The sequence below is a fragment of the Halichoerus grypus genome, chromosome 5 (genome assembly GCF_964656455.1).
Source record: "Halichoerus grypus chromosome 5, mHalGry1.hap1.1, whole genome shotgun sequence".
Taxonomy (NCBI): domain Eukaryota; kingdom Metazoa; phylum Chordata; class Mammalia; order Carnivora; family Phocidae; genus Halichoerus; species Halichoerus grypus.
In genome coordinates this window covers 156,953,385-156,978,272 of record NC_135716.1, presented here as the reverse complement: position 1 = coordinate 156,978,272, position 24,888 = coordinate 156,953,385, and the positions used below count along the sequence as shown (strand labels likewise).

Here is a 24,888-nt window from a genome sequence, read left to right as displayed (position 1 = left end):
CTCGATCCCAGGACCCTGAGATCATGACCTGAGCCGAAGGCAGACACTTAATCAACTGAGCCACCCAGGCACCTGCAAAGGTAGTTTTAAAATACTCTGTACATCCCCATTGTAGCAGTTAACATACATTGTAATTCTCAGCAATTGCCTGCTTCCTCATTTATTATCTGTGACTCAGCTGTGAGTTCCATGAAGGCAGAAATCAGGCTAGTTTGTATCCCCAGTACTTAGTAAATAGCACTGCTTTGAAACACGTGTATATTTTAATTTTAACATGGCTGTTTTTTTCCTGTGGATTTTGTGCACAGAGGATTTTGGATATCATTTGGAAGACTATGGTCTTGTCTCCAAGGAGTTCATAGTCTAGTTGGAGAGCTTAAGTTAAAAGCTCAAAACAGGAAAGTAATAAAAAGGCCAGTATGAGTCATTAGTTCTAAAGTTGACCCAAAGTAGAATAAAAAATATCCCAATTAAAAATGTTGATAAGATGCTGTGAATTCACAGCAGGGCAAGAGATCTTGGACACTAGAGTAATCTATAAGGAAGACTTCATGATGAAGAAAGTTTCCACTGAATGTTGAAGGATGGGGAGGATCAGCTGTGCGAGAGGAGGAGAGCTGTTTGTTTAGGCTTACTATATACTAACAGGTAGTGTTCATCCATAGAGTATTTGTAATAAATGGAAATAATAGAACTATATATGCCTTATAAACTACTAATCTGGGTTTTTCATATCATTATCTCCTTCCCCATCGTTTTAGATTAGTGAATTTTGACTTGAAATCTGTATTTCTAGCTTCCTTCACTTTTGTCCTGTTTTTCTTAACACTTTGGTTCCAAGGTGAAAGCTCCTCTCTGAATTGTACCCCTTTAAAATGTAAGAGCTTCCCTATGGGAATAAAATAACATGAGATTCATTTTTCATTTTGTTTACTCTTCTGATTATTAGCCACAGTTGACTGGAGATGAGAAATAGTCTCTTCTTAGGCTCATCTTTTACTTGTGAAGTAGAAATAATATTGCCTCCCTTGCCAATTTTACATATTTATCATGCTGATAAAATGAGATAGTACAATTATCTCATTCAAGTTATTTGAAAAGGATAAAAAATGTTCTAGAAATGCAAGTTGTATGTTCTTTCCATTCTGATTTATATGTCTGACTTAGAGAGTTTTTCATGCTATTTCTCAGTGTAGAGATGTGATATTGCTGTTACATTGCAAAATCAAATTTTAGGATTCTTGGTTTTGGACAGGAGCTTGAACATGGCCTGGATGGTAGATGGCTGCTGTGGAACAGCTGTTGTTTTCTCTTGCTGTGGAATTCTCATTTTGGTCCCTCAGTCACTTCAGTTTTAAACACCCTATCGTGGGCCTTTTGTCTCTGCATGACCCTTCTGATATATTTAGCTGTGAATGAGGTTATGGTTGTTTAGGGCATCAGTAAAATTCCATCTTCATTAAGTATGATGAGGTCTTTTTTTTTTTTTTTCCTTACCTGAAAACTGAATTTAACTTTGTTTTAGGCTTTAACAACTTAACTTTACCTCTCAGTACTCCTTCGATACAAATTTGCATCAAGTGTGGTCTTGCATCTGAGAGTGATCTTTTGAAATGCTTTCTAGTATTCTTAAGGTTGACTTTCTTTTTTTCTTTTTCTTATATGTTTCATGAAAACAGTTTTTAACAGTTCTTTTAACATGCTCCCTATTAGCCAATTCCTGTTAGAACATATTTTTTAAGACTTAGCTGTAACTGTAATAGGCACAGATACCACATTTTTTATTGATGTATAATTGACACATTAACATTGTATTATTTCATGCATACAGCATAATATCCAATATTTGTATATGTTGTGAAATGGTGACCAAAATAACTCTAGTTGATGTCTGTCACCGTACGTAGTCACAAATTTTTTTTCTTGTGATGAGAACTTTTACGATCTATTCTCCTAACAACTTTCAGATATGCAATACAGTATTAACTATAGTCACCATACTGTACTAAAACATATTAAATTCTTATAATAACTCCATGAGGGAGGTCCTATTATTTCCATTTTTTTTTTTTTTTTAAGATTTTATTTATTTGAGAGAGAGAGACAGCGAGAGAGGGAACACAAGCAGGGGGAGTAGGAGAGGGAGAAGCAGGCTTCCCGCGGAGCAGGGAGCCTGATGTGGGACTCGATCCTAGGACTCTGGGAGCATGACCTGAGCCGAAGGCAGACGCTTAATGACTGAGCCACCCAGGCATCCCTTATTTCCATTTTCTAGATGAGGAAACTGATACATAGAGTTAATAAGTTATGTGACTTATCCAGGGTCACACAGCTAGCAGCTATAGAGCTGAGAAGAGAATATACACAATCTGGTTTTAGAATGATTGCTTTTAACCACTGTACTATACTGCTTACTGTGTCGTTGCATTGTCTTTGAAAACATGAGAAAACACAGAATTGTATGAGGTTTACTTTGTAAACATGAACATTTTACCCTGATTAAAGTTGATTCATTTACTCCATTCATCAGCACCTACTTATTCTTTTATGTGTTTCAGACACTATTAGGTGCTGAGTTTTGAGCAAGGTATACATAGCCCATGACCTCATTAATTTTACATTCTAGCAGAGAAGACAAATGCTAGTAAGTTCTTCATCTAATGATTGAATTGCAGTTGTGATAAATGTTACAAAAATGTGGGTTTGTCTTTTTTTAATTGAAGTATAGTTGACTTTTGGAGTTGTTTTTTGTTTTTTTTAATTGATGAGAATAGAGTTTTTGATGGGGATTCTGACATGGTCTTAGAAGTGAGATGATTCTCTGAGAAAATGGCATTTGAGCTAAACTTTGAAAGAAGCCTTTCTATGCCTACCTGAGGGTATGACTAAAATTAGAGACTTAGAACCACCTACTGGAACTGCATAGCACTTTGGAAGAGATGAGCTAACTCTTACATACCTCATTTACCCTGATATATGCTTCATTTATCCTGAAATTTAACATTGTTTTGTACATTTGGTGTCTGGTATAATTAACATTTATAGTGCTGACACATAGACAAATGACAGAGAGATTATCCTTCATCTTCTTTATTAAGATAGGGAAGTGATAAAAAGAGTTGAGAAACGGTCTTTAGAGGCCTTATTCTCCTGTTTTATTAGTATGTAAAAAGAGCCCCAGAAAACTCTGATTTGCCCAGAGGTGGTTTTAAGATTTCTTATATATAGCATAAATGAAAAAATGTATTTCTAAGTGTCTTAGTTGTTTGAAAATCCACTTATACCAGAGATTTTTTTTTTTTCCTTAACTGTATGAGAAAGCATTTGAATTTAAAACAGTTTCTCAACTGGCCTCCTTTAGCCTTACTGGCAGTAAGGATAAGCCTTGTATTTTTCTATCTGTAACTAGAGTGACTTGAATAAAAGTGAAAGAGAAATAGGGGTGCCTGGCTGGCTTAGTTGTAGGAGTATGCAACTCTTGATCTTGGGATCGTGAGTTCAAGGCCCACATTAGGTGCGGAGATTATTTAAAAATAAAATCTTAAAAAAAAAAAGTGATGGTACTTCAGGTGAAAATAATCTGAAGTTATTATGTATAATTTGACTTATTTATATGGTAGCAGTGTTCATGAATAATTCTTTTTTTTTTAAGTAGGCTCCACGCCCATTGTGGGGCTTGAAGTCACAGACCCGAGATCAAGAGTTGGATGCTGTACCAACTGAGCCAGTCAGGCGCCTCATGAATAATTTTTTTTAACTGTACAAAAATGTTTTTATCCGCATTGGGACTACAGTGGAACTTCCTTATAGTGTCTACTGTGTTCTCTTTAATATTTTCTTATATGAAATATTCCAGAAGACTCAGCCATGAGTTAATAGAAGAAAATTATATCCTTCTAATTGCCTCATCAATTATCAAAGATAGAAAACATTAAAAGAAGCTTCATATCTCATAACAAAATTTACAGGAAAGTCACCATTTTCTTTTTGACTCCATCTTCTCATTTTTGATAGATTGCAAAGGTCGACTGCAAGGAAATACTAGACATCATATGTAATCTGGAATCCGAGGGTCAGGATAACACAGCATTTGTTCTTTGTACGACTTACCTTACCCAGCAGCTCCAAACTGCAAGTGTATATTGTTCTTGGTAAGTATATTTACTTTTTATTCTCTTTATTTGTTTAGCACAGAGTAAGGCATTTAGAGTTTATGTAAAACATTGGCTTGTTTCAAATTTAAAGCCTAACTGATGTGAATTAAATCTTGTTTAGAAGCTAAACCATTTAATTAAAAATATTATTAGTTTTTTCCAGAAGAGTCCAGAAATAAAGTGAAGGTAAAGTTTGAGCTCCTCTTGATCATTCTGTTAACTTTAAGATACATTGTCTTTGAAGACAAAATTATGGCAACATGAAACAAATTGGTGTTAGGTCGTTTTCCTTTACACTTACTATATCTTCTGGTAGTCATTTTCCCCCTCTTATTTGGAAACCCACTAATTATGTAGGTTTCTAGGTCAACCTTGCACTAGAGAAGGAAATCAATTTGAATAGTAATCTCTTGCAATTTTGGTACTATATTAGCAGAATTGCACTATTTTAGTTTTAATTCAATTTATATCTTGTTTGCCTACAGAGTACTTAGTTGCTAAGAAGGAAACAGTGAGTGTAAACCATGGATCTTTCATTCTAACTGTATGGAATCTATTTAGGCCAAAGGGACAGACTGGTACACAGGAAACCTCTAGAATGTAAGACTGTCAATAAGTATCATATTAGTAGTATGGATAATGCTATAGGATACTAGAGAAAGGTGCTCTCACTGTATGTTTAAGAAAGGTGTCAAGGAGGAGGTATTACCAGCTTTAATTCAAAGAATGGGTTGTATTTGCATGATCTTGATGGGAGAAACCTTGAGCATTTTAGAACCTAAGGATGGCTTGAAGTTGAAAATGAGCATTTTGATTATAGGAAATCCCAGGAAAGCCCTTGGTGTACTTTAACCTTCATTGATCTCCTTTTGGAGCATCTGTGTGTATTTGTACAATTTTATTATTATTAGCATTTTATGCTACTTTATTTCTTTTTATGTACTATTTTGCATAGAAATATTATTTGTGGGGGCGCCTGGGTGGCTCAGTCGTTGAGCATCTGCCTTCGGCTCAGGTCATGATCTCAGGATCCTAGGATCGAGCCCCGCATCAGGCTCCCTGATCCGCAGGAGGCCTGCTTCTCCCTCTCCCACTCCCCCTGCTTGTGTTCCCTGTCTCACTGTGTCTCTCTCTTGTCAAATAAATAATAAAATCTTTAAAAAAAAAAAATTATTTGTGTACTGTAAATTATCCTACCCAATCCTCATAATTAGCATTGTGCAGATGAGGCAGTGGAGGACAGAGGAATCCGAGAAGTCTTGTGATTGCCCAGGATCTTAAGGCTAAAGTGATAGAGCTAAGATTCACATCCAGGATTTTTGACTGCTAATCCAGTGCTTTTCTTCTCCTTTGGTTGTTTTCTTGGCACAGGGCCAGAATTCAGATTGTAGTCTTCTACCACTCAGTCCACAATGCCAGAGTTATATTTCCTATGAGAAAGGAGATAGTGGAATAGGGAGTTAAATATATTTTGTAATAATCATTATGGGCATTTTGTCAAGATACTAAAAAAGAGGTGATACAAATAAAAAGAGTTAAGTAGCAGTAAGGGTTTTGATCATTAAATTAAGTAGAGGAGGTTTTTTTTTTTCATACATTACAGATTAGAGATCTTAGCAAGTATACTCTTAATCCCTTTGATCTGTTTCACCCATTCCCCCCCACACACACACTTCCCCTCTGATAACCACCAGTTTGTCCTCTGTGTTTAAGAATGTTTTTTTATTTGCCTCTTTTTTTCCTCTGTGCATATGTTTTGTTTCTTAAATTCCATCTATGAGTTTAGTCATGGTATTTGTCTTTTTCTGCCTGATTGATTTCACTTAACATTGTACTCTCTAGATCCATCCATGTTGTTAAAAATGGCAAAATCTCCTTCTTTTTTTATGGGATATGTATATATATCCCATATGTATGTATATATATTGTATGTATACACACACACACACATATATATATCACATCTTTTTTATACATTCGTCTGTTGATAGACACTTGAGCTGCCTCCATATCTTGGCTATGGTAAATGATGCTGTAATAAACATAGGGGTGCACATATCTTTTTGAATTAGTGTTTTTGTGTTTTTTTGGTAAATACCTAGGAGTGGAACTACTGGATCATATGGATCATATGGTAATTCTATTTTTAATTTTTTGTGGAACCTCCATACTGCTTTCCAGAGTGATCGCACCAGCCTACATTCCTACCAACAGAGCACAAAGTTTCCTTTTTCTCTACATCCTGGCCAATACTCGTTATTTCTTGTGTTTTTTATGTTGACCATTCTGACAGGTGTGAGGTGATATCTCATTGTGGGGTTTTTTTTTGTTTGTTTGGTTTTATTTTTTATTTATTTATTTTTTTTAAAGAGAGAACTCTCAAGGAGGGGGGGTGGGCAGAGGGAAAGGGAGAGAGAGAGAGAGAACCTTAAGCAGGCTCCAGGCCCAGTGTGGTGTCCAATGCTGGGCTCCAGCTCATGACCCTAAGATCATGACCTGAGCCGAAAGTTGGACACTCAATTGACTGAGCCACCCAGTTGCCCCTCATTGTAGTTTTGATTTGCATTTCCCTGATGATTAGTGATGTTGAACATCTTTTCAGTGTGTCTGTTGGTCATCTATATGTCTTTGGAAAAGTGTATTTTTGTGTGCCCATTTTTTTTTAAAGATTTTATTTATTTATGTGTCAGAGATAGAGAGCAAGAGAGCAAAAGCAGGGGGACTGTCAGGCAGAGGGAGAAGCAGGCTCCCCACTGAGCAAGGAGCCCGATGCGGGACTCAGTCCCAGCACTCTGGGATCATGAGCTGAGCCGAAGGCAGACACCTAACCAACTGAGCCACCCAGGCATCCCCTCTGCTCATTTTTTAATTGGGTTATTTGTTTTTGTGTGTGTTCCGTTGTATAATTTCTTTAAATATCTTCTCCCATTCAGTAGCTTGTCTTTTCATTTTGTTGATGGTTTCCTTTACTGTGAAAGCTTTTTATTTTGGTATAGTCTTCAATAGTTTAATTTTGTTTTTGTTTCCCTTGCCATAAGAGACATATCTAGAAAAATGTTTCTATGGCTGATATCAAAGAGATTACTGCCTGTGTTTCCTTCTAGGAATTTTATGGTTTCAGGTCTCACATTGAGGTCTTTAATCCATTTTGAGTTTATTTTTGTGTATGGTCTATAAGAAAGTGGTCCTGTTTCATTCTTTTGCATGTAGCTGTGTTGGTTTTCCCAACACCATTTGTTGAAGAGATTGTCTTTTTCCTAGTGTATATTCTTGCCTCCTTTGTTGTAGATTAATTGACCATAAAAGTGTGGGTTTATTTCTGTGTTCTTTATTCTGTTCCATTGAATAATGTATTGGTTTTTGTGCCAATATCATACAGTTTTGATTACTATAGCTTTGTAGTATGATCTTGAAATCTGGGGTTGTGATACCTCCATGTTCCTCTTTTTCAAGACTGCTTTAGCTATTTGGGGTCTTTTGTGGTTCCATGCAAATTTTGGGATTATTTGTTCTAGTTCTGTGAAAAATGCTATCAGTATTTTAATAGGGATTGCACTGAATGTGTAAATTGCTTTGGGTAGTGTGGACTTTTTATTTAACAGAGTGGGAGAGGGGTTGGGGAGGGGCAGAGGGAGAGGGGGAGAGAGAGAATCCCAAGCAGGCTCCATGCCTAGCATGGAACCCGACACAGGGCTCAATCTCAGAACCCTGAGATCGTAACCTGAGCTGAAATCAAGAGTCAGACGCTTAACTAACTGAGCTACCGAGGCGCCCCAGGTAGTGTGGACATTTTAACAATAATTGGTTTTCCCAACTCATAAGCATGGACTCTTTCCATTTGTTTGTTTCATCTTCAATTTCTTTCATCAGTGTTTTATAGTTTTTAGTACAGGTCTTTTACTTCCTTGGTTACGTTTATTCCTAGGTATTTTATTCTTTTTGGTGCAGCTGTTAAATGGGATTGTTTTCTTAATTTTTCTTTCCACTACTTTATTAATGTATAGAAATGCAGCAGATTTCTGTATATTAATTTTGTATCCTGCGACTTTACTCAATTTTTATGAGTTCTAATAGTTTTTTAGTGGAGTCTTTAGGGTTTTCTGTATATAGTGTCATGTCATTTGTAAATAGTAAAGTTTTACTTCTTCCTTACCAATTTAGATGCCTTTTATTTCCTTTTGTTGTCTGATTGCTGTGGCTAGAACTCCCAGTACTGTGTTGAATAAAAGTGATGAGAATGGACGTCCTTGTCTTGTTCCTGATCTTAGAGGAAAAGCTCTGTTTTTCACCATCGAGTATGTTTGCTGTGGGTGTTTCATATATGGCCTTTATTATGTTGAGGTATGTTCCTGCTAAACCCACTTCGTTGAGAGTGTGTATCATGAATGGACATTGTACTTTATCACATGCTTTTTCTGCTTCTGTTGAGACAATTATATAGTTTTTATCCTTCCTCTTATTAATGAGACATATCATGTTGATTGATTTGTGAATATTGAATCACCTTGCATCCCTGGAATAAATACCACTTGATCATGATGAGTAATTTTTTAAAATTTATTGTTAGATTTGGTTGCTAATATTTTGTTGAGGATATTTGCATCTGTGTTCATCAGAGATATCATCCGGTATTTTTCTTTTTGTGTAGGCTTTACCTGGTTTGGGTATTGGGGTAATGCTGGCCTGCCTCGTAGAATGGATTTGTAATCTTTCCATCCTCTTCTATTTTTTAGAATAGTTTGAGAAGAATAAGTATTAACTGTTCTTTAAATGTTTGGCATTTCACATATGAAGCCATCTGGTGTTGGACTTTTGTTTCTTGAGAGTGTTTTGATTACCGATTCAGCTTCACTGCTAGTAGTTGATCTGTCCACATTCTCTGTCTCTTCCTGATTTGGTTTTAGAAGGTTATATGTTTCTAGGAATTTATCCATTTCTTCTAGGTTGTCAAATTTAATGGCATATAATTTTTCATAATACTCTTTTGTAATCCTTTGTATTTCTGTGGTGTCAGTTATTATTCCTCTTTCATTTCTGATTTATTTATTTGAGCCCCCCCCTTTTTTTCTTTTAAATGAGTCTGGCTGAAGGTTTATCAATTTTGTTGATCTTTTTAAAGAACCAGCTCCCGGTTTCATTGATCTGTTCTATTTTCTTTAGTTTCTGTTTCATTTATTTCTTCTCTAATCTTTTTTATTTCCTTCCCTCTACTGGCTTTGGTCTCTGTTCTTTTTCTAGCTCCTTTAGGTGTAAGTTTAGGTTGTTTATTTGAGATTTTTCTTGATTACAAAATAATTTTAAAACTATAGTCATACAGTTCTTCTAATATTCCTGATAGAGCTTCCCTTTTAGAGTGACCCCTAACTTTTTTTTTCTTCCTTTCTTCACTCAGCCACATTAGCCCTTCCAAGAATGTTAGTGGCTCTAGGATTAATGCTGCTCCCCTGCAGCAGGAAGGGATTAACAGGGATTTCCCTCTTGTTGGCCTCCTGAGAAGCTATAATGAGTAAAGAAAATATTAAGTCACTTCACACTTTGTTAAAACTAAGCTTCTTCCAAGCAATTCAAAGAGAATAGGATCTAAAGTTTTCAAATTTGGAAACATTTTTTTTTTTTACCCTTGTGTTGTTTTCATAGTTGTTTGTTTTGCTTTGGGATATTGGATATTGGAATTAGAATAACTACAACAAAACAGTGAATTTTACTAAAGAAAATGAAACTCAGGAATTCTGTTCAGATAGGATAGATTCTTTTGTTGTGCTAGAAATGCTAGAAATTTCCTGTGTTGAAGATAGTAGGTTATATGGAATATTTGGAATCTGACAAAAGCAGTCACTTATTTTTTAAAAAATATACTAGGGGTGCCTGGGTGGCTCAGTTGTTAAGCATTTGCCTTCGGCTCAGGTCATGATCTCAGGGTCCTGGGATCGAGCCCCAAGTCGGGCTCCCTGCTTAGTGGGGAGTCTGCTTCTCCCTCTCCTTCCCCTGCTCATTCTCTTTCTCTCTCTCTCTCAAATAAATAAAATCTTAAAAAAAAGAGAGGGAGAAATTTTCTTTTTCTTTTTTTTTTTTTTAAAGATTTTATTTATTTATTTGACAGAGAGATAGAGAGAGAGCACAGATAGGCAGAGTGGCAGGCAGAGGGAGAAGCAGGCTCTCTGCCGAGCAGAGAGCCCGATGCGGGGCTCGATCCCAGGGCCCTGGGATCATGACCTGAGCCGAAGGCAGACGCCTAACCGACTGAGCCACTCAGGCGCCCCGAGAGAAATTTTCTTCAGAGATATTTATAAACCACAATAAAATATATTACTTTATAGCAGTCACCATATTATTGATCTCAAAAGGTATATTGCTTAGCTTCTTCATTAACCCTGGCCCCAAATGAGTTTTGGCTCTCTGCAAAAATCAAAGATGTGCTGGAGGAATGAGTTTCCTATAGATGTCTGCAGTGGTAATATTAGAGTAACCACAAAAATTATAAAGATAACTATTTTTGAATGGGACAGTATACATATAGATGTGTAATTACTATTGCTACTTTTATTTTTTATTTTTATTTTATTTAAATTCAAGTTAGTTAACATATAGTATATTATTAGTTTCTGGGGTAGAATTTAGTGATTCATCAGTTGCATATAACACCCAGTGCTTACTTACATAAAGTGCCCTCCTTAATTACCCCATCCTGCCACCCAGCCCCCCCCAGCAACCCTCAGTTTGTTCCCTATAGTTAAGAGTCTCTTACGGTTTGCCTCCCTGTTTTTATCTTATTTTATTTTTACTACTGCTACTTTTAAAATAAAGTTCATACAGGTGAACCTTAAACCTCTACAGAAAGCTTTCAGCAAGTTTGATAGGTTGATCTTTGCTTTCTTAGAACTTAGTTTAAATCTTGTATGTTGTACATTTGTGTTTTTCAGATATAATTTCATGCCTATTCTTTCCTAGCCTTGAGTCTAGACTTTGATATACCAGGGTCAACATGTATGTTGCCCTCAGTGCCTGTCAAAGACCACCATATATGTTTTATTTAACCCAATTTTGTTGGAAATAAAAAGTTAAAAAAAAAAATCATGAGAATCAACTACTGTATTTGCAGGAGCTGCCTTTAGGGATGGTCACTCCTTAATTCCACAGAGTTTTCTTTGCCTCATTCCCAAAGTGCCTAAGTTCTGGATATCAGTGTGACATATTAGCTGGACTCCACGGGCTTCCTGCTATGCCGTAACACAGTGTAGTTTAAAGTTCTTGCTTGGTAGCTAGATCTCTGCCAAAATGTGTTTCCCACTATTAATAGAACTAAATTTCCTTTCCAGTTTTTATTAATTTGTGTATAATTTGTTGACTTGAGGTAGGCAGGGGGCTAATTTGAGGCATTGGGTTAATAATTATCTGAACATTGGAAGCATCCATACAGTGGAATCATTTTCAATATATATTCTTTAATGGCTATCCATTTTAAAAAATCGTATCATTGTAGTAATTGAAGAAGTGTTTGTCCTTCCTAGTGCTGCATGTATGATCCAGCAGGCTCTGAGTTACTATTTATTGGTGGTTTCAGTTTTCCAGTGTGCATATGTGAATGGATGGCATCGTGGCATTTTCAAGAGTAATATACTGTTTGTTTTGGTTTCATTCAGGCAAGTTTATATGTTTGGGTAGGTAATAGCAGTTCTAAATTATTGAAGTGTAATTGTGTAAATAAGTATAAAAACAAAATACATGATAACAATGACCTTTTCTGGTCATGGGTATTTGGATTTAAGATAACTATAGCTTGAAATATTTAATTTGGAATAAATCAAGCCCTAGACATTCTGATTTATTTTATTTTTTTTAATATTTATTTTTTCTTTATTTTTTTTTAAAGATTTTACTTATTTATTTATTTGACAGAGAGACAGTGAGAGAGGGAACACAAGCAGGGGGAGTGGGAGAGGGAGAAGCAGGCTCCCCGCTGAGCAGGGAGCCCAGTGCGGGGCTCGATCCCAGGACCCTGGGACCATGACCTGAGCTGAAGGCAGATGCTTAACGACTGGACCACCCAGGCGCCCCTAAATATTTATTTTTTATTTAGAGACAGAGCACACGTGCACACAAGCGGGGGTAGGGTGGGGTGCAGAGGCAGAGGGAGAAGCAGGCCCCCTGCCAAGCAGGGAGCCTGATGTGGGTTTTATTTCCCAGCACCTTGAGATCATGACCTGAGCTGAAGGCAGACACTTGACCGACTGAGCCACTCTCAGGTGCCCCTGATTTATTTTTTTAATTTAATGGGTGCCTGAGTGGCTCAGTTGGCTAAGTGGCCAACTTGTGATTTCAGCTCACAAGTCATTTTCAGTCATGGGATCGAGCCCCGTGGTGGGCTCCTCGCTCAACAGGGAGTCTGCTTGAGATTCTCTCCCTCCCTCTCCCTTTTTTTCTCACCCCTAAAACAAACAAATCTTAGGAAAAATTTTTTGAGGGGGACCTGGGTGGCTCAGTTGGTTAAGCATCTGCCTTCGGCTCAGGTCATGATCCCGGGGTCCTGGAATCGAGTCCTACATCAGGCTCTTTGCTCCGTGGGGAGCCTGCTGCTGCTTCTGCCTGCTCCCCCTGCTTGTGCTCGTGCTCTCTCTCTCTGACAAACAAACAAACAAATAAATAAATAAAATCTTTAAAAAAAAGTTACTTGAGAGACTTTTAATTCTTAACTCTACTTAATCACTTTATCAGATTTGCCTAACTTTAAACTTCTAGCCAATTGATGAATTTTAGATTGTAGATATTCCTTGTCCTTTTCTTTTTTCTTCATAATCAGGTTTTACTGGTTTGGTAATTTTGTTCTTTTCAAATAGGTTAGATTTTATACACATATTTTGATAGAACTCCTTTTTATCTCTGAGCATATATAATTCTCCACTTCCTTTGTTATTCTGAATTTTGCACTATCCTCAAAACTTTTTATTACTAAGGTACTTAACATCTAAAAGAAGCAATCTTGTGAGTTTAAAAATGAACAGTCATCCCGGTTACTTGCCTGGCCAGTAGCTCTTTTCAAAGGTGACCTGTCTCAATTTTTATTTTTCCTGGTTAGGAAAGCAACACTAGTCACCAAAGACAAATATTTAAAGTCATTTCAAGTTAATTTTATTTATTATAACTCAAATTTGCCATCACAAAATATTAGAAGCTTTCATCATGTATCTTTTAAGGTGTTTATCCATTTCAATCTTTGAGGCAAGTTTTATATGTTTGTAAGAATTTCACAATATGAGAACCCCAGTTACCTCTTTAAAAGTATAATAAGTTCTGTTAAATATGTTTATTTTCTGTTATAAAAAGAAATATGTTCATTTGTTAAGCTTTGTATTTGTGCCCAGCTTCCTAGAATAGTCTTAACAGCAGTAAGACATTAGTGTTCTAGAACTGGCTTGTGAAAATAATACTTTTTTAATGAAAATTATTTAACAAATATTACAGTATATATTGGAGTGTACAGAAAAAAAGTCACTTTTTTTAAGCGCTAACATTCTCTCTTTAGTTTTACCAAGTAACTTACCTTGCATTCATATTTCACGTTCATATTAGCATTTTTTTCCTAGGTATTTTTGAGTTTCTAGTGCTTTTCCTTAAGAGTTTTCTCTTAACCCAGTCAATGCTTTTAATTAACTTAATCTTTCCAAGCTTTTCTTTGTTTCCATGATGAATATTTGTAGGATTCTTGTATTTTAGCCATTTCCAAGAGAGCCGTTTTACTAATTGTATTAGTAAATATTTAAACATCCCCAAATACATGCCTAAGTAGCATCATGACATTTTAGAGCCGGAAAGGGGCAGGAGATTAGCGTGGAGAAGTATACTGTTAGGATATTTATTAGGTGTATATATTTTGTTAGCGGTGTAGGGATGTTTGATGATCCCTGCCCACTAGGATAAGGTTTTAATTCAGTCAGTATAATTACCAGTGTAAGGGGTAAAACCTTTTGGAACACTACGGGATCTTAGTGTTTTAAAATGTCAACATAAAGGGGCGCCTGGGTGGCTCGGTTGGTTGAATGTCTGGCTCTTGGTCTCAGCTCAGGTCTTGACGTCAGGATTGTAAGTTCAGGCCCCTCGTTGGGCTCCACGCCTAGCCTAACATGAAGCCCACTTAAAAAAGTCAACATAAAGGAAGTAGTCTTTGTTGTTTTTACTTTTCCCCACCGCAAAGAAGAAAGAAGTGGTGGAATTTTCAGGGAGGATTCTCAACAATTTTACCAGTTTGAGAGGACACAATAGGGAATATAGATAGCTTTTTTTTCCCTAGTTTTTGCTTATTTTTACAAATAAAAGACCAAAATGGAATGGGGAGGTGGACAGCAAATACCAGTTGCTTTAAATGTTTTACCTTAATCTTTCTTTTTATAGGGAATTGACTCTCTTTTGGAGTAAACTGCAAAGAAGAATTGACCCTTCTTTAGACACTTTTTTGGAGCGCTGTCGTCAGTTTGGTGTCATAGCTAAAACACAGCAGCATTTATTTTGCCTGATTAGAGTTATACAAACTGAAGTGAGTAATTTTGCTTTTTTATGATGATTGTCCTGAAACGAAGAAATGAGTGGGAAGATAACTTCTCAGGCAACTCCTCTTAGATGAGGGAAAATGAGAAATAATGGACTTTAATAAGATTATGGAATTGGACATATCTAGCCGTTTCTGCAGATTGACCTTCTGGAATCCACAGCTTTTCTTAATGGAAAATAATGATTTGAAGTGACAGACCATTAGAGGAAAGGAAGATTATGTTTTTGGGCTGTCACCTCAACTACTCTATATCTATTTTTACTAGAACGATTTTCTGTTTTTTATGCAGGCATGTTTGTTTACATGTTAACATAATTATTATAAATGAAGAAAATACATTTGTATTTTTTGTATTTTCCTTAAGAATGGAGTGATACATTTTCTAAGTTTTGAAGTAATAGAACAGTTCCAGAATCAACTCTATACAAATAGTGAACTTCTGTGCAGAAATATTTATTTCTTAAAAAGAAATGAAGTGCCATATATAAAGCCTTGTGTTTTGAGTTCAGCCCTATATATATATTAAGACCAGCCTAGAGATTCAGGATGAATCTTATACTGTGCTCTATTTTTATGTTGTTTTTAGTATCTGCTCATGACTGAGCTCTCAATATACCCATATCTGTAATGGTTAATGGGTATGTTTTATGGGTTACTTCTTTGACAACATCCAAGGATTGTTTATACTAAAGTCAAGACACAGTTGTATCGTTGATAAATCCAGTCTCCTTTAATGTTGTAAATGTCTGTAGCCTATATTTTATTTGAAGTTTGTTGGTTTGGACTTCTCCAGGGAAGACTGGAAAAGGTAAAATATTTTATTAAAAGTAAATTTGTGGTCAGATAAGTTAGGTGATAATTATTTCTAATCACTGTGAATGCAGTTGTATCTTCTGTCACAGAAACAACATGTGCAAGTAATTATAGAACTTATTTAAAAAATTAGTTTTAGAACTGGCCTTTAAAAAGTTTTGTAACCTTTAAGGAAAGTATTAGTTTTCTATTGTTACATAAGAAATCACCACAAACTTAGCACTTAAAACAACACCCAGTTTGTTAGCTACAGTTTTGTAGGACACAGTGTAGCACAGCATGGCAAGGTTTGCTGCTCAGAGTATCACAAAGGTGAAATCAAGGTGTTGGTCAGGTTGCGTTCTTATCTAGAAGCTTTGTGGAAAATCTGCTTCTAAGTATATTCTTATTGCTGAAAGAATTCAGTTCCTTTTGATTGTAGGACCGAGGTCCTCATTTTCTCAGCCACATTCTGTTTTCAGTGGCTAGAAGCCTCCCTCGTCCCATACCTGCATTTTTTTAAGCCAGCAGAGGTATAAGAAATTCTCCTAATTCGAATCTGGCTTCCAGACCTAGATTTAAAGGGCTTAAATGATTAGGTCAAGCCCACCTAGGTAATGCACCTATCTACATAATCATAGGAATGGGTACCATATTTACAGGATCCACTTAAACTTGAGGAGAGGAGATCATACAAAGGTGAGGGTCACTTGGAGGTCATCTTAGAATTCTACTTACCATGAGAAACCACAGAAAATGGGAAAGCTACTAGAGAACTAGGGAAAATGGGTTTCTGACACAGACTAAGGAATTTGCTGTCCACTTGCATAACCAGAACCCATTTCTCTTTAAGCCTAGTCTAGGGTACTTCCACTATAATCATTCATGATAACTAGCCTGAAGGGTAGAAAAGGTGTGGACTGGTAGGTGGAAGGGGAGTGAGTGTAGAATTCTTTACAAATTGAGAGACTCACCTCTGGGTTTTTAAGGAGAGATGATCTAACCTATTGCAATTAGGATCTAGTTCTGCAATGAATGGTAGATATCCCACAATAGTAGTGGTCTAAAGAAGATGGAAGTTTCTCCCCCTCTCATATAGGTAGATAAACCAGGCAGAGTGGCCAAAGTTGCTTTTTAGTGGCTCCACATACCAGAAACCCAGGTTCCTTTTGTCTGTCTGCCATCAACACAAGTTTCCATCTCATATTCTAAGACCTAACTATTCCAGTCCTAGGTATCATGTCTCCATTCTAGATAGCAAGGTGGCAGGGGGCGAGGAGAGAGGGGCAAACTACACAAACCACACCATGATAAATCTTTTCTCACTCCCTCCCAATACACACACACACCACCGTATCTAGCTGCAAGGGAGATGAGATATATTCATTATTTCAGATTACTTTGTAACCAGATAGAAATCAGTCATTCTGTTTTTGTAGTAAAAGGGGAGAGGATATTGGGAGACAACTAATAACCAGTGACATAGCCCTTGGGATGGAACAGGTTAATGATGCTGAAAAGCTTATGTGGGGTTTAGGCCTCTTGCAGAAGGCAACAGTGAGTGTATAATGGAGAGGGCTTTATATAGTACCTTTTTATTTTCTGGGCTTCCATTTTCTATAAATAGCTTAAACCAGATCATCACATAAAGGTGCTTAGAGTAGGGGCACCTGGGTGGCTCAGTTGGTTGAGCATCTGACTCTTGATCTCAGCTCAGGTCTTAATCTCAGGGTCATGAGTTCAGGCCCCAAGTTGGGCTCCACGTTGGGCATGGAGCCTACTTTAAAAAAAAAAATCGGGTGCTTAGAGTTGTTAGACTTTAAAAATAGTATGACAGAATGGATGTAGATGAGGTTATATTTTGAAATGAAAGTAATAAGAAGGATCATCTTGAATCCAGTTTATTTGGCCATATGGCCCTTTTTGGTGGAACATACGGTGCTTACTGTTTGCAAAACAAGACTTTGTCTAGTTGAATTCCTTCTCTTTAGTAATGAAGAAGCTGAAAATTAGAGGTGTGTGACTTGTAAGGATCATAAAACTAGTTTGCAGCAGAGTCAGGACTAGACCATGGGTCTTTTGACAAATTGCATAATATGGTAGAAGATTATCATTTGTAAATCAGAGCACAGGGGACTTGAAGGGTCTAGTAAGTTTTAAAATAACTCATAGGTTCTCAACAAATTATTATTAATTTGTTAAAACTCCTTTTTAGAAGACTGAGATAAATAGCAAAGAATGTCCATTCTTTCCTAAACAGCCAAATCTGGTTGAAATGGTAAAATCTATGAAATCACTAAGCACTTTTCAAAAAAACAGTCTAAAAACACTGTTAATACATTCTGAACAGGTATAACAAGAAGTTACTTGTTAAAACAGTGGTGAATAAATTAGAATTAGGTTATGGAATGTGGAGCTGAATTTTGAAGGCATTGATGGACATGACTAAATTGATTTTAAATCAGGTAGCTGAAAACAAGAGTGGTGTGGCATATTATATCCAGGGCACATAGGTTATAGCCATGTCAGATAACCTTTGGAATTCTTATAGGCTATAAAGTGGTTAAGAACTGAGGTTATGCACAAAGATTGCTTTAAGTTTAAATCCTTGTTCCTCTGCTCACTACCTGGTGACATTGGGCAATTAACGTGATGAGCCTTGGTTTCTTCATCTATAAAATGAGGATAATGTATAAAAAGAGTATTTGGAGTAGTGCCTAGAATGTAGTAAGGGTTTTGTAAATTGATGATAGTTGTTTCGTTGTGTTCCTAGAATTTGGAAAGGTGCCCAACGAATAATTGCTTAACAAATTGATTACCGATTTGAACAGTAGAATTTATCCTGTTATTTTACATGGTATTCATCAGAATACTTAACAATATGCCAGCAATGTAGTAATCACTTTATCTTCATTTTTATAATAATGTTAGGAGGGAAATCTAGTATTACCACTGCTGTTATCATTTTATAGATGAGGCAGCAACAGCTTAGGAGTTAAGAACTTGTCACTGCAGTGAAGCTGGGGTTCAAAGGCCATCAAAGTCTGATTGAAAATTCTGTGCTCTTGGGGCACCTGGCTGGCTCAGTTGGTAGAGCACGCATGTCTTGATCTCGGGGTTATGAATTTGAGCCCCACATTGGGCATAGAGATTACTTATTTGTTTGTTTGTTTGTTTGAGATTATTTTTTTAAAAAATTTTTATGCTCTTAAGTACTGTATTTTAAGCCACTCTGCCGTATAATTCCACTTGTCTTTGCTCATAGTATTTTCACATTCCATTTCAGCCTCTCACGTAAGTCATCTTGTATGCACTAGCCTTTTATCACATATGACCAGATCTTTTTCCTGATTTTTGATTAGTTTCTGAGAACCTGTTGCTATAGAGAGATTTTAAAATTTATCTTGTTTTCCCCGTGGGAAGCTGAGATACAGTACACCTATAGCTAATTAGTACTAAAGTACTAATTCTTTTAGGAGAAAATGGGGAGGGGCCCTTGGGTGGCTCAGTCAGTTAAGCACTGGACTCTCGATTTCAGCTCAGGTTATGATCTCAGGGTTTGTGAGACCCAGCCCCACATTGGGCTTGATGCTGGGCGTGGAACCTGCTTAAGATTCTCTCTCTTCCTCAGCCCCTTCCCTCTCTCTAAAAAACGGCGGGGGAAGAAATGGGGAGAATCATTTATTTTAGCCTTGAGATTTTGAAAACACCCAGCTGTTCATGACACACGTGTTTCTTCAATTGAATTCAATCCTAGACTCACTTTTATACAGGTGTTCCTTCTTATACCCATTTATTTAAGCCCTGTCCTTCCTAACCAGCTTAAGACAATTCTTTTTTGAATCCTTCAATGACCTTATTTATCCTGAATTCCTTTGAATTCATGTACCTTTATTGTTTATACATTTGGCATATAAGCAGATTCCTTGAGGGTTAGAGATTGCTTTATATGCAGTGCCTTATGAAGTTGGACATTCTGTAAATGTACATTGTTATTGTTCATGGTTGTAACATCTAATCCAGTCCTTTGCATGTTGAGACAAGAAGGATCTAAATGTAACTTGCAGGAAGAAAGATTAAAGATAATTTTAAGAACTCTAAACGTTTTGAGAAGTGTATGTCTTACCAGTGAAAGTTATGTAATATTTCCATAATGAAAAAGAATAATAACCCCCCCCCCCCGTTTTTCTTATAGGCACAAGATGCTGGTCTTGGGGTGTCAATTTTACTGTGTGTCAGAGCTCTTCAACTCAGATCAAGTGAGGATGAAGAAATGAAGGCATCAGTTTGTAAAACAATTGCTTGTCTTTTACCAGAAGATTTAGAAGTCAGACGAGCCTGTCAGCTTACAGAATTCTTAATTGAACCCAGTTTGGATGGATTTAATATGTTGGAAGAACTGTATTTGCAACCAGATCAAAAATTTGATGAAGAAAATGCACCAGTTCCAAATTCTCTCCGATGTGAGCTCTTACTAGCTTTAAAGGCCCACTGGCCTTTTGATCCTGAATTTTGGGACTGGAAAACTTTAAAACGACACTGCCACCAACTGCTAGGACAAGAAGCCTCTGATTCTGATGATGATCTAAGTGGCTATGAAATGTCTATTAATGACACAGATGTTTTAGAGTCATTTCTCAGTGACTATGAGGAAGGTAAAGAAGATAAACAATACAGAAGAAGAGATTTGACAGATCAGCATAAGGAGAAAAGAGACAAAAAACCCATTGGTTCTTCTGAACGATACCAGAGGTGGCTTCAGTATAAATTTTTCTGTTTGTTATGTAAGCGGGAATGTATAGAGGCCAGGATTCTTCATCATTCTAAGATGCATATGGAAGATGGAATTTATACCTGTCCGGTTTGTATTAAAAAATTCAAGAGAAAAGAAATATTTGTTCCTCATGTGATGGAACATGTTAAAATGCCACCAAGCAGAAGGGACCGCTCTAGAAAGAAATTACTGTTGAAAGGCTCTCAAAAGGGAATTTGTCCCAAGAGCCCCTCTGCAACCCTGGAGCAAAACCAGTCATTGGATGAACAAGCCAAAGGAGAGTCTCATGAATATGTCACATTCAGCAAATTAGAAGATTGCCACCTGCAAGACAGAGATTTGTACCCATGTCCTGGCACAGACTGTTCCCGTGTATTTAAGCAATTTAAATACTTAAGTGTGCATCTTAAAGCTGAACACCAAAATAATGATGAAAATGCCAAGCACTACTTGGATATGAAAAACAGAAGAGAGAAGTGTACTTATTGTCGACGACATTTCATGTCTGCTTTTCACCTGCGGGAGCATGAACAAGTGCACTGTGGTCCTCAACCTTATATGTGTGTATCTATAGATTGTTATGCAAGGTTTGGATCAGTGAATGAACTACTTAACCATAAGCAAAAACATGATGATCTGCGTTATAAATGTGAATTAAATGGCTGTAATATTGTTTTCAGTGACTTGGGACAGCTTTACCACCATGAAGCACAACACTTTAGGGATGCGTCTTACACCTGCAACTTTGTTGGCTGTAAAAAGTTCTATTATTCCAAAATTGAATACCAGGATCACCTCTCAGTGCATAATGTTGAAAGTTCGAATGGAGATGTGAAGAAATCGGTGAAACTTGAGGAGGCTGCACCAGGTGAAAAGCAAGATTGTATTGATCAGCCCCATCTACTTGACCAAACTGATAAATCAAATTTACCTGAAGATCTTCTTTTCTGTGCAGGATCAGCTAGTTCTCAAATAGAAACTGCAGAAAATCTGAAAGAAAACAGTGACAGTAATTCTAGTGATCAGTTAAGTCATAGCTCTTCAGCTTCCATGAATGAAGAGTTAATTGATACACTGGATCACTCTGAAACCATGCAGGATATATTATTATCTCATGAGAAAGTCTTTGTGCCCTCCAGTTTAAAAGAAAAATGTTCCAATGTGGCAGTTTGTTTTGATGGGACTAAGTTTACCTGTGGTTTTGATGGCTGTGGTTCCACGTACAAAAATGCAAGAGGGATGCAAAAACATCTACGGAAGGTTCATCCATACCATTTCAAACCCAAAAAGATAAAGACAAAAGATCTCTTTCCCTGTTTGGGTAATGAACATAATCAAACAACTGAAAAGTTTGATGCAGAACCTAAACCCAGCTCAGACACGAACAGTGACTCTCCGGATGAAGGTCTAGATCACAATATTCATACTAAATGCAAACGAGAATATCAAGGTTATTCCTCAGAAGCTTCCATTTGTGCTTCTAAAAGGCCATGTACAGAGGATACCATGTTGGAACTTTTGTTACGCTTGAAACATTTAAGCTTGAAAAACTCAATAACACACGGATCTTTCTCAGGGTCATTGCAGGGGTACCCATCCAGTGGTGCTAAGTCTCTTCAATCGGTTTCACCTACTATCTCAGACCTTAATTTTCAGAATCAAGATGAGAATATGCCAAGTCAGTACCTTGCACAGTTGGCAGCTAAGCCTTTTTTCTGTGAGCTTCAAGGATGCAAATATGAATTTGTGACCAGAGAGGCTTTGTTAATGCATTATCTTAAAAAACATAATTATTCAAAAGAAAAAGTCCTTCAGTTAACCATGTTTCAACATCGGTATTCCCCATTCCAGTGTCATATTTGCCAAAGGTCATTTACAAGAAAAACACACCTTAGGATTCATTATAAAAATAAACATCAAATTGGCAGTGACAGAGTAACTCACAAACTGTTAGATAATGAAAAATGTGATCATGAAGGCCCATGCTCAGTAGACAGATTGAAAGGTGATTGCTCTGCAGAACTTGGCGGTGATCCCAACAGTAACTCTGAGAAGCCACACTGTCACTCTAAAAAGGATGAATGCAGTTCAGAAACAGATTTGGAGTCATCTTGTGAAGAAACGGAAAGTAAAACCTCTGATATTTCATCACCAATAGGTAGCCATAGAGAAGAACGTGAAGGACGAGAGGGACGAGGTAGCAGGAGAACTGTTGCCAAAGGAAATCTCTGCTATATTTTGAATAAATATCACAAACCATTCCATTGTATCCATAAAACTTGTAACTCCTCATTCACCAATCTAAAAGGCTTAATTCGTCATTACAGAACTGTACATCAGTACAACAAAGAACAATTATGTTTAGAGAAAGACAAAGCAAGAACCAAAAGGGAACTTGTCAAATGTAAAAAGATATTTGCTTGCAAATATAAGGAATGTAACAAACGCTTCCTGTGTTCCAAAGCTCTTGCTAAGCACTGTAGTGACTCTCATAACCTAGACCATATTGAAGAGCCTAAAGTGCTTTCTGAAGCTGAATCTGCAGCAAGGTTTTCCTGTAACCAGCCTCAGTGCCCTGCTGTTTTTTATACATTCAGCAAGTTGAAGCACCACTTGATGGAACAGCATAATATTGAAGGAGAAATACATTCAGATTATGAAATTCATTGTGATCTTAATGGCTGTGGCCAGATTTTCACCCATCGGAGTAATTATTCTCAACATGTATATTACCGACATAAGGACTATTACGATGATCTGTTTAGAAGCCAAAAAGTGGCAAATGAAAGGCTACTAAGGAGTGAAAAGGTATGTCCAACGGCACTCGCTCAAGGGCATGAACATCAGACTACCAGGAGATCATTTAATGCTAAGGCTAAAAAATGTAGTTTAATCAAAGAAAAGAAGGCTCCAATTAGTTTTAAAACAAGAGCCGAAGCCCTTCATATGTGTGTGGAGCAGTCTGAGCACACACAGTACCCCTGCATGGTTCAAGGATGCTTATCTGTGGTGAAGTTGGAGAGCAGCATAGTGAGGCATTATAAACGCACCCATCAGATGAGTAGTGCCTATTTAGAGCAACAGATGGAAAATCTTGTCGTCTGTGTTAAGTACGGTACCAAAATTAAGGAGGAGCCCCCTTCTGAAGCAGAGCCTTGTATAAAGAAAGAAGAAAATAGCTGTGAATCAGAGCACACAAAGCACAGCCATTCCCCAGGTGACAGTAGCGTGACTGCCCAGAACACGGATTCCCTTCATCCAGGGGAAAGGGAGGGAGGTCAGAAAGGATGTACAGAAAGCAAACCAGTGTTTGATGCAGATAATCTGCTCTACAGAGGAACTTTGAAATGTAATCATAGTTCAGAAACCACTTCTTTGGAACAATGTAATATAGTTCAGCCTCCTCCTTGTAAAATAGAAAATTCCATACCTAATCCTAGTGGGATTGAAAGTGGGACTTATTTCACAAGTTTCCAGCTGCCTTTACCAAGGATTAAAGACTCTGAAACTGGGCAGCAAAGTTCAGGGCAAGAAAACACTGTAAAAAATTCAACCCATGTCCCAAAAGAGAATTTTAGGAAGCATCCACAGCCCAGGTCATTTGACTTGAAGACTTATAAACCTATGGGATTTGAATCTTCATTTCTGAAATTTATTCAGGAAAGTGAAGAGAAAGAAGATGATTTTGATGATTGGGAGCCTTCGGAGCACTTAACATTAAGTAATTCTTCACAACCCAGTAATGACTTAACAGGGAGTGTTATGGCAAATAATATGGTGAATGACAATGACCCTGAAGTTGACATACCTCATTCTTCCAGTGACTCTGCAATTCATGAGAACCTGACTGCAATCCCACCTTTGATAGTAGCTGAGACAGCAACAGTTCCTTCCTTGGAAAACCTGAGGGTTGTATTGGACAAAGCATTAACAGACTGTGGAGAGCTTGCCTTAAAACAGCTTCATTATCTTCGGCCAGTGGTTGTCCTTGAAAGATCTAAGTTTTCCACACCAATTTTAGACTTGTTTCCAACAAAAAAGACAGATGAGCTTTGTGTAGGAAGTTCCTAAATAGCAATTTTGTTTTAGAAACAGACTGGCTCCAACACTGCAACATGGGGACAATTGCCAACTTGAACAAAGGCTGAGAACCAGCCACACCGTTGTTTAGGGTAGAATAGGCTGTGTATTTACATGAATGTATAATATCTATGTCAGCAGTATTGGCTGAGTCCATTAGCTCTCCAGTTGGTTTATTGATTGGGGTTTTTTTTGTTTGTTTGTTTATTAAAAAAATGGAACTGTACTCTTGTTTGGTGCTAATTAATACATCAAAATATATTGGGGCTTCCTTTTTCAAATTAAGTGTGCATGATTGTATATGGAACAAATACTAAGATCCCAGGGTGGGAGGGCTAGGGAAAGGGATATGGAGTTCTTACTTGACTTGAATGTGCACCTGAGGGTGCTTTGTGTAATATATTGTACACTACAGCATCTTATATTTTTTGAGTTGAGTTTCAATAAATTACAATTTTTCACCCATTTCTTGTTTACTCATAATGAGTTTTCATGCCATACATAAACTGAAACTGCACTTGTATTTTTCTGGAATGTGCACTTAC

The 24,888-nt window shown here is 37.0% G+C and overlaps 1 protein-coding gene across 1 annotated transcript in view; it reads left to right on the top strand.

The window, feature by feature from the left end:
• Window positions 1–24,569, top strand: part of RLF (RLF zinc finger) — an 87,608-nt gene extending 63,039 nt beyond the window's left edge. Inside the window, exons 6-8 of the mRNA XM_036102849.2 lie at window positions 4,015–4,151; window positions 14,541–14,682; window positions 19,685–24,569. Of these exons, the coding sequence (XP_035958742.2) occupies window positions 4,015–4,151; window positions 14,541–14,682; window positions 19,685–24,334 (4,929 nt within the window). The 3' untranslated portion in view covers window positions 24,335–24,569. The remainder of the gene's footprint in view (window positions 1–4,014; window positions 4,152–14,540; window positions 14,683–19,684) is intronic.
• The last annotated feature ends 319 nt before the right edge of the window (window positions 24,570–24,888 follow it).